This window comes from Trichosurus vulpecula, chromosome 7, assembly GCF_011100635.1.
Source record: "Trichosurus vulpecula isolate mTriVul1 chromosome 7, mTriVul1.pri, whole genome shotgun sequence".
Lineage (NCBI taxonomy): Eukaryota > Metazoa > Chordata > Mammalia > Diprotodontia > Phalangeridae > Trichosurus > Trichosurus vulpecula.
In genome coordinates, this window is record NC_050579.1 from 79,586,346 (window position 1) to 79,602,890 (window position 16,545).

A 16,545-nucleotide genomic window follows, 5' to 3' on the forward strand; every position below is an offset into this window, starting at 1 on the left:
AAGTCACTTAACTCATTTTCCTTGGTTTCCTTATCTGTAAAATGAGCTGTAGAAGGGAAAGGCAAACCACACCAACATTGGCCAAGAAAACCCAGATGGGGTCACGGAGAGTCAGATGTGACTGAAAACAACTAAGCAGCAACAACAAATCCTAAGGAGGAAATTGAAGTAGTATGTGACTTTGGGCAAATTGTTTTGGTTCTGTAACCTCACTTTTCTCATCAGTTAAATGGGACTAGTGAACATAAATAATTGGAATGACCCATCTTCGCCCCAGAGAAGAGTGAAGAAATGTACCTCCTTTCTTTCTTTGGAGAGATGGGGTGGGGAGCTATGTGTGAAGAATGTTGCTGTTGCAGTCAGATACAGTCACAGGGTTAGTTTTGTTGTACTGTAAGATAAGGCTACACTGGGCAGCGGTTGGGAGTAGGGACTGGTGGTGATATCTCTGAACAATAGCTCAGGTGTAAAAACAAAGGCATTAATACAATTTAAATAAAAGCTAATGAGGTATCAGGGCACAGTGGATAGAGGTCTGACCTGTGTTCAAGTCCTCCCTCTCAGACTTAGTGGCTTTGTCACAAAGCCACTTAACGTTGATGTCTGAAACAATCTAAGACTCTAAGTTACAGACTCTTGGGATTTCTCCATGGAGGCAAGCTTCCAGAGGAGGGGGTCCCCAACTTGAAATTTCGTATCTGAACCCCCAACCCACCTAGCACTCAAATACCTGTCTCACAACGTAGTTGTAAGGAAAGTACTTTGTAAACCTTAAATTACCATAGAAATGTGAGTTTCCTAGTTTTCAGAAAACAACAACCAAAACTACCTGCCATGTTCATTCATCTTCAAAGAACTTGTCTCTCGAGAACTTAAATAGACATTTTCTGAGGATAAGGAGCTGGAGCCAGCCTGCCTGTAAGCACACACATTGTCTGAGGACTGGACAGAGACCTGAGCACTTCTCACAGAAGATGAGTAATAACAGGGAAATGATAAAAATGCACAAGCTCCTTGAGGCCTATTTTCATGGCCTTTTTCCTTATGGGGCATGGATGCCTCCCTTGGGCTGGATGACATCCGAGAATCCTGCCAGTCTCATTTCCGTGTGAGCCAGTGGTCTTCGCTTGTAGTGTTGTGCAGAAAATAACAGCGAGACGAGACCTGGGTTCAAGATGAATTTAAGTGTGGATTTATTGATCAAGCACTCAACTACCTGGAGTATACACTCAAATCAGGCAGTCCCGAACTGAGGGACTATAAGGCTTATAAAGGCAAAAACCACAAAGGGAGGGTCGCTAATAGAAGCAATGATGTACAGAAGCAAAGAACAGCCATTGGTTACATCCATAGCTCAGGGCTAATTTGGGAATATGGTGCAAGGGTACAGGGGTGCAACCCTTCTTGTGACATGGGGGTCCCTCCTAGGTCATGATCAGTTTCCTAGAACAGGGTGGAGGGACATGAGGCAAGGGGCAGTGGAATTCCCCAGAACAGGACAGGGTTATGTTCTGGGTGAAGGGTGGGGAACCTCTGTACCCTCTGCTTGATCAGCTATGCTCTGGGTGGAGGGACCTAGCTTGGTCAGCAGAACAGTTTTACCATAACCCAGGGTGTGGGGACCCTATTTGGTAATAGGGTGGTCTCTCCTTTAGATGAACTTGTACATAAGGCTGAATTAAAGGAGAATACAGAATGCTGATTCAGGAGAAAAGGGGGGAGGTGTCAGGGGACTAGCCTTGGGCAATCTACCCAGAACTATGCCTTAAGCTGTTTCAAGCCATTACAGAGTGTAGGACAGAGACACAGACAAAAATATAAATGGGATTAATGGTGGGCTCAAAGGGGATTAATAGTGGGCTTCTGTTTGGGTGTAACAGTAGGAAAGCATTCAAAGCAAGGGAGGTAGATTATTCCGTGACATGGTATTCCAGACACATTGAGTGGCTCCACTCTGTCAGAGCCAGAAAGGGCTCATTTTACAGAGCTTTATAAATGTTAGCTGTCAGTAGGAGTCATAACAGCGATGAGGAGGACTTCAATTCAGTGTAGTGGAGCTCAGGCTCACTGTCATCAAGGACCTTCTCTCGAGGTCCATATTTGAAGTGAGCCAACCCCTAGTAGACTGTCTAGATTCTATCTGGGGTAGGGGCCTGATGGGAGAACAGTCTCCATGTGCTATGTTCTTTATTGTCTGCTTCTGGCTGCATTTATCTCCAGTTAGAGAGATAGTATTGAGTATGGGTCAGAGGAAAGTACCCACACTCAGCTATAGGAAGGCTGTCCCCCAATTAGACAGCCACTAGAACTGCCCTGCTCTGGTTTCCAGTCTTTTATTCAGTTGTATATTTTGTTGTTGCAGGTTTCAACGTTAGTGTCAACAATTTGAGGTCCCAGGACAGGGTTTGAGCAAAGAGGGAATCTTTCAGAATCTTCTATCTAGGGTATGGCGGGGTAAGTTCAGGAACAAGACACCAAGCAATAGTACACTCAGCTGGCAGAGGGGAAGAGACGCAAAGGTTTCCTTGGCAGCAAAATGGGAAGAATAACCTTTTTTATCCATGAAGCTTGTGCCTGGTCTTGAGCAGCAATGTGTTCTTTGTGAGATGAAAAAAACTTGTTTGGGATAGAAGGAAGCCATAGACGGGGGGAACACTGAAACACCCCCACTCCCACCCCACCCCCCACACTTCTCAACCTAGACACTGAATTGATTTCAAATCACTGTGATACTTCCTCTTCTCTCATTTCAAAAATCTGTTCCTGTAGACCTTGTTGTCTGCTTCATTCTCCTGGTTTTCATGCTGGATGGATAGTGGATCAGGTACTGTACCTGCAGGCAGGAAGTTCTAGATTCAAATCCTGTTATTAGCCGCATGACCATGAGCAACTCCCTCAGCCTCTCTGAAACTCATTTTCCCCATCTGTAAAATGGAGATCATAATACCTTTGGACCCAACTTACGGGTTTATTGTGAGTTTCAAATAAGATAATGTAAAAAGGTCATTCATCATTAATTCTGACAAAACTCTTTTAAAAACAGGCCAATTAATCAATTAACAAGTATTTATATTAAGTAACTACTCTGTACCAAGAACTGTGCTAGGTATTGGAGATGAAAGGAAGGAAGGAAGAAAAAGAAAGGAAGGAAGGAAAAAGCAAAGAGGGAAGAAAGAAAAGAAGGAAAGAAGAATGAAAGAGAAGGAGGGAAGAAGAAGGGAGAAGGAAAGAAAGGAAAGGGAAGAAAGAAAAAGAAAGGAAGGAAAGGAGGGAGGAAAGAAAGAGGAAGGAAGGAGGAAGAATCTTTGCAAAGAGACTGGTAAATAGGGTAGATAAACTTCATATATGTGTGTGTGTGTGTGTGTGTATGTATATACAGTGATTTCTTTTTTTTTAATTTTAGGAGACACTAAAAAGATTTCTGTGACAGTATTTTATATCAGAGGTTACTATATAATCCGTGGATTCTTAGCCTTCTTTTTGTCAGAAACCCTTTTAGAAGTCTGGTAAAAACCTATGGATTCTTACCCAGAATGATGTTTTTACACGCATAAAACAAAATATAAAGAGTTACAAAAGAAACCAATTATATTGACATATAATTATTTTTAAAAAACGTTTTAAAAGTTTATGGACCCCAAGTAAAGAATCCATTGTGGTGAATAAGCATAGAGATGGCTAAGCATGGACCCCTGTGAAATTATGTGAGGGTGATGAAATGAGAGAAAGGAGAGCAGAGGGTCAGGAAGTCAGTGTTTTCCCTCTCATTTAGAACTCTTTGGCCAAGCAAGTGACTTGATGTAAATGAAAAGAGCCTGGGAGCTGCGGTCAGCAAACCTAGACTGGAGAGACTTTGTGTCTCTCCCATTTAACTGGTTGTGTGAATGCCTGTCTCAACCTCTCCAAGCCTCGGTTTCCTCAGCTGTAAAACGGGGAGGATAACTTTGGCTTTCCCTACCATACAAGGTTGCTTTCTCTGAGGGTCAAATATATGTCCAGAGTCTTCTAAAGATAAAAAGCTCTATGGATGGATGGGTGGATGAAAAAGCATTTATTCAGTATTTACTATGTACCACATGCTATGCTAAGCAATGTGGGAATGCAAAATACAAAAAAAAAAAAACCAACAAGATTGTTCCAGCTCTCAGGGAACTTACCAAGGAGGGGTGGTGAGTGGAACCATAGGGCTGTAGATTAACATGTGCTTCCCAGGAATGGTGGCATAGATTTGAATCCTGCTCCCAAAGGTAGAGATGGAAAGCAGCAGGGGTCTGGGGACAGATATCTAAAAGGCCTAGAGTTCAGGGTGGTCATAGAGGTAGAAGCTAGAGAGCATAGTGGTAAGGCATGAACATGGCTAGAGAACAGCAACAGCCTAGTGGGCCTGGGCTGGAGTACTTAGGATGAATACGCAGCATCAGAAACCTGGGGCTAGAAGCTTTTATGGGATAGCCAGGTGGCACAGTGGAGAGCATACCAGACCTGGAGTCAGGAAGACTCCTCTTCCTGAGTTCTTATCTGGCCTTAGACACTTGCTAGTTGTGTGACTCCCAGCAAGTCACTTAACCCTGTTTGCCTTGGTTTCCTCATCTATAAAATGAGCTGGAAAAGGAAATGGCAAACCATTCCAATATATTTGCCAAGAAAACCTCAAACGGGGTCATAAAGAGTCAGACATGCCTGAAGAATGACTGAAATACACACAATGAGCATTTATTGTTATAAAATGGATTGTAGTATTTTTTAGAGAAATTGAACATTCTCAGGACAAGTCTGCTTCTCTCTTTACCTAAGATTCCCTAACAAGACTTTGAGAGAGGAGATGGAAATAAATTTTATCTTGAAACCAGAATTGTCTGTCTGGGCATCCCTTTGTTGGAGAATGGTGTGTGTACCTTGACCCTTAAGGTAACCTCATGAATGAATACCAAGAATTTACTAGAGACACTGCTTATTTGTCCCAGCCTTCTCAGCCCACATAGTAATAAGGATTCAAGGGCATTCTTTTCTACTTATCTGATACAAGTCAGAGCTATTTGCAAAGTGTATGCAAGGGAGATCCCTCAGGGCCAGCGATCTGAGAGGTAAAAAGAAAATGTAATGTGGTCTTAGATGGAAAAAATCCAAGACCTTCTCCCAAGTCTCCCCCCACAATGCTGGTCACAACATATCTATATCACTGAATGGGAGAAAAAACCTTTTTCATTCTGTTGTTGTTCAGTCATTTCATTCATACCCAACTCTTTGTGACCCCATTTGGAGTTTTCTAGGCAGCAATACTGGAATGATTTGCTATTTCCTTCTCCAGTTCATTTTACGGTTGAAGAAACTGAGGCAAACATGGTTAAGTGACTTGCCCAGGGTCACACAGTTAATAAGTGTCTGAGGTTGGATTTGAACTCATGTCTTGCTGATTGAAGGCCTGATTCTCTATCTACTGCTCCACCTAGCTGCCCCAAAGGCACTGCCTCCACTGTTTTTTTGCTAAGGTAGAGATCTATGAGTGTAGAAGACTGTATGATACTAGATTTTTTTAATGTGTTGGTTAGTTTTGCTCAACTGTGGAGGGTTTTTCCTTCTTTTTCTTCTTATTGTATTGGAAGGCTCTACAGGAGGCAGAAGGGGTGGGAAATATAGGTAATATAAAGCAAAGAATGTCAATAAATATTTATTTTTAAAACCCTACAAATGTGAGCAGGCCAAAATGCAGTGATAAAAGGCCCTGTTGTACTTTGTGTGTCTAGTCCCCTCAAAGATTGGAATTCAGTGTTGAGCAAATCTCCTGAAAAGTGCACATGAAGTAGGGAATTTTGTTGGTCCCAATCATGACATTATGGTGACTGAGTTTGTTCAGTCAGGTTTGGCCCTTGGGCTTCCTGGGGATACTTGGAGGTTCCTGGAGCCAGGAGAGGCAGCTCATCGAACCTCTAAAGTGGAGAATGCTTATCCAGCTGGGTGCTGTGGCACTCAGTTACACAGGAGTGTTGATGGCATTTGGGGAATCTGTAGGAATGAGTGCTCCTTCCCCTTGATAATCACCAGCAGCAGCAGCTCAGACAAATCATGTAACTGGAGAATTCCCAGGACAGCAGAGAGCCAGTGTCAAATAGAGGAAGAGGGGTCAACCTGAATGCAGAGAGCACCATGGAAGAAAAGATGAGAACAATCTGTGGGGAAGTCAGGGAGGATGGAGAGAGCCACTGAGGTGACCACATTGGCAACTCTCCACTCACATTCTTCCTCTCACTCACACAGCTGCTGTTTGCCTTCCTGCAGGAGTCTTGCTTGGTGTCTCTAAACTAGCAGTCAGCATTACTTTTGGTGTATTTAATGTCACCATGAAACTATTTGTGATTGACTTGCTCAGTGGGGTGACCTAGAACAATATCCTTTGATTTTCTTAATTAGATTTAATAAAAAAAAAAAAGCTGTGTTTCTGGAAACAATCTCGTAGAAATAGGCTCTGTGATCAGAAAGCAGGGAGGAAGTGGTTTTTTTATGGGCATGGAGAGTGGAGTGACCATGTACAGAGAGAGAGAGAGAGAGAGAGAGAGAGAGAGAGAGAGTTTGTGTGTGTGTGTGTGTGTGTGTGTGTGTGTGTGTGTGTGTGTGTGTGTGTGTGGATGCCTGCATGCACACAAATACAAGTAAACTTTTTTCCCCCTTTCTTTCTTCTTATCACTTGTAGCTTCCCACACTCTTAGATGGAAGCTCTCAAGGTGTCAATCTGAGATCCTGGGGAAGGGCTTTATCTAATATGTCTCCAAGAGTGCAAGAGGTAAGTGGTCTGATGATGGTAATTATAATACAGACCAAGGAAACCTCATGGCCTTCCCAGATTTTCCCATACTTAGTCCACTAAGCAGTTGATCCCTGGGAGAAACGTGACTTGCCTGATCTTCCAATTTGTAGTGTGACAATTGATAGTCCATCTAATAGTCTCAAAGTCTTTTTACCTCTCTTTAATTTTCTGAATCTCTTTCATTTTACACATTGAACAAGGCCCCAGAACCTTGAGGCTTTTGAGTGTGATACAAGTGAGCAATGGCCTATGACCTGACTCAAGGCTTCTCTAGTGGATGAGCTGTTATTCCAGCCTACTAAAAATTTCTCTGCTAATTTATCTGTGATCCTTCAGTCTTGTTTTTTGTTTTTGTTTCTTGAAGACTGGTTTCTTCTCTCACCCAGGCTGGAAGTTCAGGGGCTATTCACGGGCCATTTGGCTCTGAAATTTTGGCCTACTCTGTTTCTGACCTGGTTTATCCCAACTTGGTTTATTCCTCTGTGGGCAAGCTTTGTAACTCCTTGCTCCCCAGAGTGTCACTACACTGATGCCAAACAGTGTGGAAACCTTACTGGGATAGCCCACTATAGCCCAGAACTCAACCACAAGAGATTCATCAGCCTTAGCCTCCGGTATAATTGGGAGTATAGGCATGTACCACTAGGTTTAGCCTAGTCCTGTTTTGTTTTCAGAGGATTCACATATAGTTTCTTTTTTAATGGAAAAAAGCTTCATTAATATACAAACCAACCTTTAATATAACATCAAAATAATTATAACATAGATATATATTTATAACTTACAAAAGTGACTCTATTAATAATATTAGTGTGTTGGGTGAACTTGATGTAGTCTTCTTATTTAAAAACCTCCTCAACCATTGTAAAGAATTGCTCCCAGTCAGTGAGGTCTTCATAGGGCTGTAGTTTCCCCAGGAATGGGATCCCTTACAAAATATGTTCCAGAAGGACATGGCCCTTTGACCCAAGGCATTCTTGGTTCCTAAGTCACTGGATTCCATGGTTTCACAGACCAGCAGCACCAAGATCACTGATGAGCTCATAGAATAAGAGAATCTCAGTTAGAAAGGCCCTTATAGGCCTTATAGGCCTTTCCACCTATGATATCCCCAACAAGTGGTCATCAAGCCTCTTTAGCTGAAGGTCTCTAGAAATGGGAACCCACTACTTATTGAGGTATCCCATTCTACTTTGGGACTTCTCTAATTGTTAGGAAATTTTTCCTTAAGTTGAGCTAAAATCTGCTTCTGCCAGTTATACCCATTGTTCCTAGTGATTTCTTCTCTGTGGCCAAGCATTATATAAGTCTACTTCTTCTTCCACATGACAGACTTCAAATATTTTAAGATATATATTTTGGGTTCATATCCTACCTGTGATGTTTAAGATTGGTGTGACCTTGGGGAAGTCACATGACTTTGGGCCTCAGTTTTCTTCTATATAAAATGGAGTCCTATGGTTCTATGAGCCTCCCACATCACCACTAAGTCTCTTGATCTCCAGGCTAGACATCGCCAGTTGTCCATAGCAATCATCCTTATTTGACATGGTCTCCAGCCCTTATCCTCTTTTTCTGACACCAACACTGTTCACCGAGTCGTCTATATCATCTTCCCCTTCTCCCACTCAGCCAACAACTGTTGAAGCCCACTTTATCTAGGAGTTTATTCATGAGCAAAATAATTCATCTTCTGATATTTCTTAAAAAAAAATCCATGAATAGATATGGGAATTCTTCCTGGTGATAAAGCTCGTGACCCCTTCACACCTTGGTAGAGGGTATGAGAATTGACAAAAATGAATTGTTTTGGCCAAAAAAGAAAAAAAAAGTCACCTTCCATTAGCCAACCTTCTAGAGATGAACTTCTTTAAATTTGACTAGTCTGGTCGTCTTGCCTACAAATCCATCACTGAACATATATTTGAAGCCTAACTTTAAATATGGATCTGCTAGAAGTTCTGCTGAGACAGCCTTCTAGAACTCAGAGGTATTTTGAATGTTATGCTGAAGCATCAGGGAAGGACTGCAGTGGAGGATTCATGAAGGACAAAATATACAAATTCAGTCATTATATATAAGGTCAAGGTCAATCAGAAATCTATCTATCCAGGTCTGGGTAGCTTCTAGGATTACTAATCTGTCTTCTCTAACAAAAAGCTGCTCTACTGGAGCCACATCTTGTCCATTGCTGTGACCTGTTATCAGGGGTATAACTAGCATTTTTCCTATTTAGGGCCAATTTCATAAGGGACCTAGAGCAAGCATCAAAAAAATTTATACACAACTGTGAGTATCCTCACAGGTGTGTGTAGAGACTGAAACTCCCACAGTGAGGCCACTCTTGAGTTGGGGAACTAACCTAGGGTATATGGCACCAAAGGCTGAAGAAAGAAAAGGAGAAGGAAGCATATGCCATTTGGTGGCTTTCTATTTCAACGAGTTGTTTTTATTAACTAGATATTAAGTTCAGTTGTTTCTAGCACCTAAGTGAATGTAGGTGCTTTTGGAGCTCACTAAAATTTGGGGCCTTGAAACAGTACCTTGGTCTTCTAGTCATAACTCTGCCTGTTCTGTTGTTGTAGTTCAGTCATTCAGTTATATCCTAGTCTTTGCCCCATGAACCATAGCAGGCCAAGACCTTCTATCCTCCACTCTCTCGAAGTCTGTCCAAGTTCATGTTCATTATTTCCAAGATACTGTCCCAGATAAACAACCCTTTTTCTGTGTCATGTTTTATTTTGTAAAATATGCCAGGCAAGCTAGCTAACCTGTAGTCTTTCCCCCATACCCTCCCATCTCCCAGCCTTCTCAGCCCTGAATATATCAGGTTGGGCTCCCCAGGGAAGACCGGAAGAATTCCCAGTTGGTCTTTGCCTTTGCATAATGAACTTCAAATTTAGCTAGGGCATTTTCCACAGGAAAAATGAGCCTAGGCCAGACACAGCTGTTTTGCAGGTGGGGTGTGGAGATTGAGCACACATTGCATTTGACCAGCTCTGGGGAGTATTTTGACTTAACCTCCTTGGCTTTATCAGTATTCAGGAACTCTGAGTTTGTGCCTATCAACATAAGAAGGGTGGAGCTGATAGTAAGTAAAGGAATTTAAGGCATATCAACCTTCCTGGTTCCTTATATGGTTACCAGGGGGTTGCTTATATTGCTTTAGAATGCAAGACAAATCTTTGTGAAATGAGTCCATGCAGAGTACCTAATATATATTAACCAATGCTGATGACCGTTTGACCTTATATGAGTCACGGGTTTGGATAATCACAATGGAGCTCAGAGGAGATCTAGTCCAAGCTGTGCCTGAACCATGGTTAGCTAGCCTTTTCTTGAAGATTTAATATATGTGAGCCCTAGAATAATTCATTTAGTTGCTCTGGGCCTCATCTGTAAAATGAAGTGGTTTGTCTGCATGGCTTCATTGTCTCCCTTCCAGCTCTCTGATTATGAGCCTATAACTATGAGTCTCTTCTCCTTTTGGAAAGCACCAACTGTTAGGTACAGGAAGCTAGATGGATCAGTAGATAGGGCGCTGGGCCTGGAGTCAGGAAGACCTGAGTTCAAATTCAGAATCAAGACACTTAATATGTGACCCTGAAAAAAAATCACTTAACTGCTGTTTGCCTTAATCCACTGGAGAAGAAAATGGCAAACCACTCTAGTCTTTGCCGAGAAAATGCTGATTCATGAGGTCACAAAGGGTCAGACCCGACTGAACAACAAGAAACTGTTAGGAAAATCTTCCTTATGACAAGCCTCAATTTATGTCTTGAAAATTCCTGCCCATTTGTCCTAGTTATGCCCTCTGGGACTAGGCTGAACAAGTCTAGTTCATCTTCCTTGGTAACAACCCTTTTGGTATTAAAATCCAGTCCTACCAAGTCTTCTTGTCACCTGAAAGGGGCATGATCCTCCACAGGTGACCTGCTTAGGGCAGGATACATGGCATGATCACTGGAACCTAAGCCTCTCCTTATGAGCTCTCCAGTGGCACTTGGTATCTTGACTCCCATATTGCTCTCTTGACTCAGACTGAGTTTATGGCCCACTAGAACCCCCAGATATTTGATAGATCTGTCCATCCCTTCCTTCTCCAGCTTGAGCTTATGATGTTGGTTTTGTCAACCCAAGTGTAAACTTACCATTTTCCCCTATTAAATTTAATCTACTCCAATTTGTCCCCATGCTGGAACCTAGAAAGATCTATTTGAACCTGACTGTCTCTTCTTAGCTCCCCATCTGAACTGCGTGACATCTGCCAATTTAATAAGCACACCATCTCTTCCCTTTTGTTTGTTGCAGCAAGGACCCCAATATTCCAGCAGACTGATGTTCTCCTCAATCACAGGGTGGTCCCCTGAGTAAGGAAACTACATTCCCTCCATGTTGCCCATCCTGTGTGGTTTTGGTCAAATGGGCAAAATGTAATAATGGTCATGATAATAATCCCTCCCAGAGTCATTATGAGATTCACAGTGGTGCAAAGAACCCATCTTCACTTTAGTGAAATGCAGACTATCATCACAGGCATGACTCACTGCTCAGATTCTCTGGGACACTTGTCAGTTTGCAGAGGCAAGTGTTGGCATGCAGACAATGAAGGGGATGACAAGTAAACCTCCCTGAATGTCGATGGGAGGATTGGTCACAGACTCACCCTGCTGAATTCCAATGGTGGTTTTAAATCCCCAAATGCTTTTTAGGACAAGTTGGGAGGTATATTTTGTAAGAAGAGTGGCTTTTCCTCCTTCCTCCCCCAAAGGCTAAGCAAATAGGAATCACAGAGCCTCTTAAGTAAGCCCTGGACATTCTTTTTACTGCTATAGATATCTCTTCTCCAGATTGTGATGCTTGTTCTCCTGAAAGAGAAGGGAGAGGGAGGAAAGAGAGGGGATGAGAAAAGGAGGGAGGAAGGGAGAGAGGGAAGGAAAGGGAGAAGGAGAGAGGGAGAGGGAGGGAAGGATGGAGAAGAAGAGGGAGGAAGAGAGGAGAGAGGGAAATGGAGGGAGAGTAGGGGAAGAGAGAAGGAGGGAGAGAGGGAGAAAGAAAAAGCAGACACATTGCCAGGAAAGACAAACAAGTAATTGAAAGAAGAGAAGGAGAGTTTTGAAGTTCTTTATGCCACTAGTGGGATACCAGCCCTCTCCCTCACCCCCAGCTACCCCTGGCCATCCCGATTTCTTTGGGCACACCAGTCCGTCTTTATTTTGCAGCTGCATAAAAGTTTCCTGGCCACCATGACTCTCCTCTGTCAAACAGATGGCCGTGAAGATCCTGCTCAAAGTCAAGGCTTTGCTTTCATTGCTAGCTCTGGCTCTGCTTGCTAATGAGGCAACATGCTATAAAGGACTCACTCAGCTTAATGCAGGACCCTGAGATCTGGAGTCAGAAGGCTCAGGTTCAGATCCATTCCCTATGGTCCTGGGCAGGTAGTTCAACTTCCCCAGGCTGGTTCCTCATCTGTGTAACTAGGCCCTTGGACTAGATGGCCTGTAGGACCCTTCCACCTTCAGATCTATGGTGCTTTTACACAGGAAGGAACACTGGGCTTAAGAGTCAGGAGAGACCTGGGTTCATTTCCTATCTCTGGCTGTACTGGCTGTGTGACCCTATGCAAGTCACTTAACCTCTGCCTGTCTCAGTTTCCTCAACAGTACCTACCTCCCAGATTGGTTGTAAGGATAAAATGAGAAAATATTTTTAAAGAGCCTAGCACATAGTAGGCACTTATTAAGTACTTCCTTCCTGCCTACATAGAGGGAGTAACTGAAAAATTGTCATGATACTTGAATTAATTAAAATGTTTATAATTGCTAAGCAAATTTAGTTGGTGATATTGATATATTCATTGCTAGGTTTTAAATGTACCATATTAAATCTTAATACATATAAATTACATAATTATAATATTATATAATTATAATAGATACATATTATATTATAATGGTATAAATGTTATTAAACACATACATACCAAAAATACATTTCAGAACTTAAAATGCTGGATAACTGTTAGCTGTTATTCTTACTAACCTTGGGCCATTGTTCCTCTCCAGCTAGCCCGTCGGCCAAGTGTCCAGGACCTGCTGTGGGTAACAGGGCCCCTTCTGCAGAATGGAGGGCCAGAGTCATTTAGCCAACTGATGAGGATCCTCTCTGATCTCCTGTGTGGTTATCCAGAGGGGGGTGGATCCAGAGTGTTTTCCTATAACTGGTACGAAGACAACAACTACAAAGCCTTCCTAGGCATAGATCCTTCCAGAAAAGATCCTGTCTATTCTTATGATAAGAAAACAAGTAAGTTTTCTTTTAAGTTCTTGAGTCACTCCTCATCTACCATGTTGGTCAGGTTGGTTAGATACTCCTAGGCTGTGGTTGGGAATCCTGTGTTGGCTTTAACACATTGACGACTTCCTTGAGTGACCTTGGGCACTTTTTGGGGGGCATGGGGAGGTGGGAAAGAGGGGCCTCTATTTTCCCACTGATGAAAGGACAGAAATTGTAAAGTAATTTGGGCATGAGCCATGGATTGAGCCAAGACTTGGCTGGAAAAAACAGAGGGGTCATTGGTCCCCGATGTAATGGAATTAGGGTTAAATTCTAGAGGAAAAAGTTGGAGGAAAGGTGAATTGGGAGGCAGGCCAGAATTTCAATGAAAGGTCAGGTTAGAAGGGCCTTGGCAAGTCAACATGACTGTGGGTAGGTGTTTTTGACAAACACAATGCAAGGGAGAGCAGTGTGTGCAGCCCTGTCTAACTTTCTAGATGCCAAGGCCCTGCCAGGGAACTTCCCCCCCTTCACTCTTTCTTTCCTGGCTCTTGTAACAACAGGCAAATTACTGACAGGAGCTAAAAAATGAAATAAGGCAGTGGGGGAGGTGCCAGCTTTAAGCTGCCCTTGTGACACTGACAATAGCATCAAATCAAGCCAAGTCAACAAACACTTATTAAGCACTTACTGTGTACCAGGCATTATGTGAAATACTGTGTTTATAAAGAAAGGTGAAAAATACCCTCAAATATCCTTGCCCTCAAGCAGCTTGCAATCTAATGGGAGAGACAATCTGGTCCATACAACTAAGTCCATACAACATACATAGAGAATAGATGGAAGGCAGCTCAGGGAACCTTGAAAGTCAGGCATAGCACTCATGGAAAAATCAAGTACCATCAGTATCTTTGTTTTGCTCTGCCTGTTTGGCTCAGCACCTCCTTTTCTTTGGGTTGCAGGGTAATGTCCTTTGTCTCTTGGCCTAATCACCAGCAATCTTTTCAGTTTTTCACTTGTAAAGAAATATAGCAAGGCAAGCCCTAGCTTTCATTTCCACTGAAAGGTCTTGATTGAGCTGTACTTGGTTACTTGCTAATGATGAACTTGTCATTGTATGAGCCCAGCCTATTAGCTTAGTTTATTTGTCTGATCTTTCAGTTCTGAGTGAAGGGGGTCTGGGATTTGGACATGATAATGACCGTGCTTGGTGCTAAGCTTTTGGGCAGAGTGGATATGGTTCCATCAACCCTCTCTTCTTCTCTCCTGGCAGCATCTTTTTGCAATTCATTGATCCAGAACATGGAAGCAAATCCTTTAACTAAAATAGCCTGGAGGGCAGCAAAGCCCTTGCTGATGGGGAAAATCCTCTTTACTCCAGATTCCCCTGCTGTTCATCGGATATTGAAGCATGTAAGCCTCCTCTCTCCTCACCCTTCATGCCTCCTTGCTTTGGGCCCCTCAAGAAGATATGTATTTTTTTCTTCTGTTTTACTTGCCTCTGGTGATCCTCATGTTTATTTTGGGCTGGTGGGTTCCTGGGGTTTCCTTCCTCCTCTCCCAGACACTTGTTCCCTGGTATGCTCCGCTCCAGTGCCCATGCTCTGGTCCTGCCCTCAGCATCTCAGGTTCAGAATCTCAGTGATGTCTCCCAACCAGACACCTGTGCTCTATCCCTGTGGGAAGTGTGTGCCATTCCCACTATTAGCTAGTTCAGATCACCAATTTGCCTTTGTCCTGGCTGTATGAGGAGGCCTCAGTGTTGGTTGGAGAAGAGAGAGGGAGGAACCAACTCACCAACAGAATGAAACCAGAAGATTTGATGAAGTTCAGGGAGACAATCACACCATCAATATCCCATGGACCATCTAGGATAACAAGAAAGCAACAGTTTCTGCCAATCAGGGATCCTGAGAAATGGTAGGCTATTCTGAGAAATCTCAGCAGATTGAGGAATCTTCAGGTCAATGTAGAAAAGGAAAAGCACTTCCATGAAAGGCCTTTCCCAAACACTGTGACCACCCTGACAGGTATGTTAGAAAACTGCAGAAGCATTTTCATGTGTACTCTTTCTTTTTTTCTCCCTGCTCTATCCTTGCTCCCCTGTCTGTCTGTCTTTGTTTCTCAGGCCAACTCGACTTTTGAAGAGCTGGAGCGTGTTAGAAATTTTCTCAAGGCTTGGGAAGAAGTGGGGCCTCAGATCTGGCATTTCTTTAACAACAGCACACAGATTACCATGATCCGAGTATGGGAAGCTCTTGTGGGGTGGATCTGGGAGGGGAGCAGTTAAGAGAATGAAATTGGGTCCCTTTCATTTGTATTTCATAAGAAAGGGTTCTTCATGTTTTGAAATGAAGGTAAAAATATAACAAACATGGCCCCCATTTCTAAATCTGTGCTCCTGTGATGCTATCCATGATCCAAGGAAGCATGATGTAGAGACTAGATTCAAGTCAACAAGCATTTATTAAGCCCCTACTATGTGCTAGGCACTGTGCTAAGTGGTGGGGATACAAAGAAAGGAAAAATATAGCTACTCTCTTTGCTGTCAAGGAGCTCACAATCTGATGGGGAAAACAACAAGGAAACCACTATGTAGAAACAACATATAGACAGGATAAATTGAAGATAATCTCAGAGAGAAAGCACTAAATTAACTAGGACCAGAAAAGGCTTCTACTTTAAATGAGATTTGAAGGAAGTGGGGGAGCCAGAAGGCAGAGATAAGGAGGGAGAGAGCTCTAGGCATGAGAATTAGATTCAGGAAGACCTGTGTTTGAATTCTGCCTCAGATAATTAGCACCTGTGTGACCCTGGGCAAGTCACTTAACTTCTCTGGGCCTCAGTGTCCTCATTTGGAAAATGAGGGGATTGGTCTCCAAGGTCCTTTCCAGCCCTAAATCTGTGGTCTTAAGATTTATGAAACTTCAGAGCATACTCCTGAAGTCATCTAATTTGGAAAGAAAATATGTGAATTGAACGCCAAGGGAATATCCAAACACAATGTTCAAACTAAGAGGGGAATCCCAATGTCTTTGCCTTTTATGAAGACTCAACATGGCCTCAGTCATCCTAGAAGAGAAGAGCCTCCTATTGAACCTGGACACCCTTATGGGGTTGGTTTTTGTAGGTTTCCAGCTCTGCCAAGAGAGGAGTATAAAATCCTTATATTTGCACTAGTTGAGAAAGAAAAAAAAATATCCCAAAGAAAGTGTTGTTGCTTTTCTCCTTCCCTTAGAAGACTATTACATCATGTGTAATACCTGGGTTTTGGTGGATCTGCTCTGTGGCAAAGTTCTCTCCCATGGGTCCACAGCGCCTTAAGTCTACCTGCTAGAGTCTAGAGTAAGCCTGCCTACTTGCTAAAGGGGCTTGGGTATCTCAGCCTCCAAACACTACAAGCCTTAAGAAGTAGGGCAGAGGCAGTGTGGGTGCAGCAGAAAAAGAAAGAAAGAAAAAGGAAGAAA

At 42.9% G+C, this 16,545-nt stretch overlaps 1 protein-coding gene across 1 annotated transcript in view; it reads left to right on the forward strand.

Annotated features, from left to right (window-relative positions):
- The window catches only part of ABCA4 (ATP binding cassette subfamily A member 4), a 151,933-nt gene that overhangs the window by 21,019 nt on the left and 114,369 nt on the right, over positions 1-16,545 (forward strand). The window contains exons 4-7 of the mRNA XM_036768201.1: positions 6,689-6,778; positions 12,868-13,108; positions 14,352-14,491; positions 15,207-15,323. Coding sequence (XP_036624096.1) covers positions 6,689-6,778; positions 12,868-13,108; positions 14,352-14,491; positions 15,207-15,323 — 588 coding nt within the window. The remainder of the gene's footprint in view (positions 1-6,688; positions 6,779-12,867; positions 13,109-14,351; positions 14,492-15,206; positions 15,324-16,545) is intronic.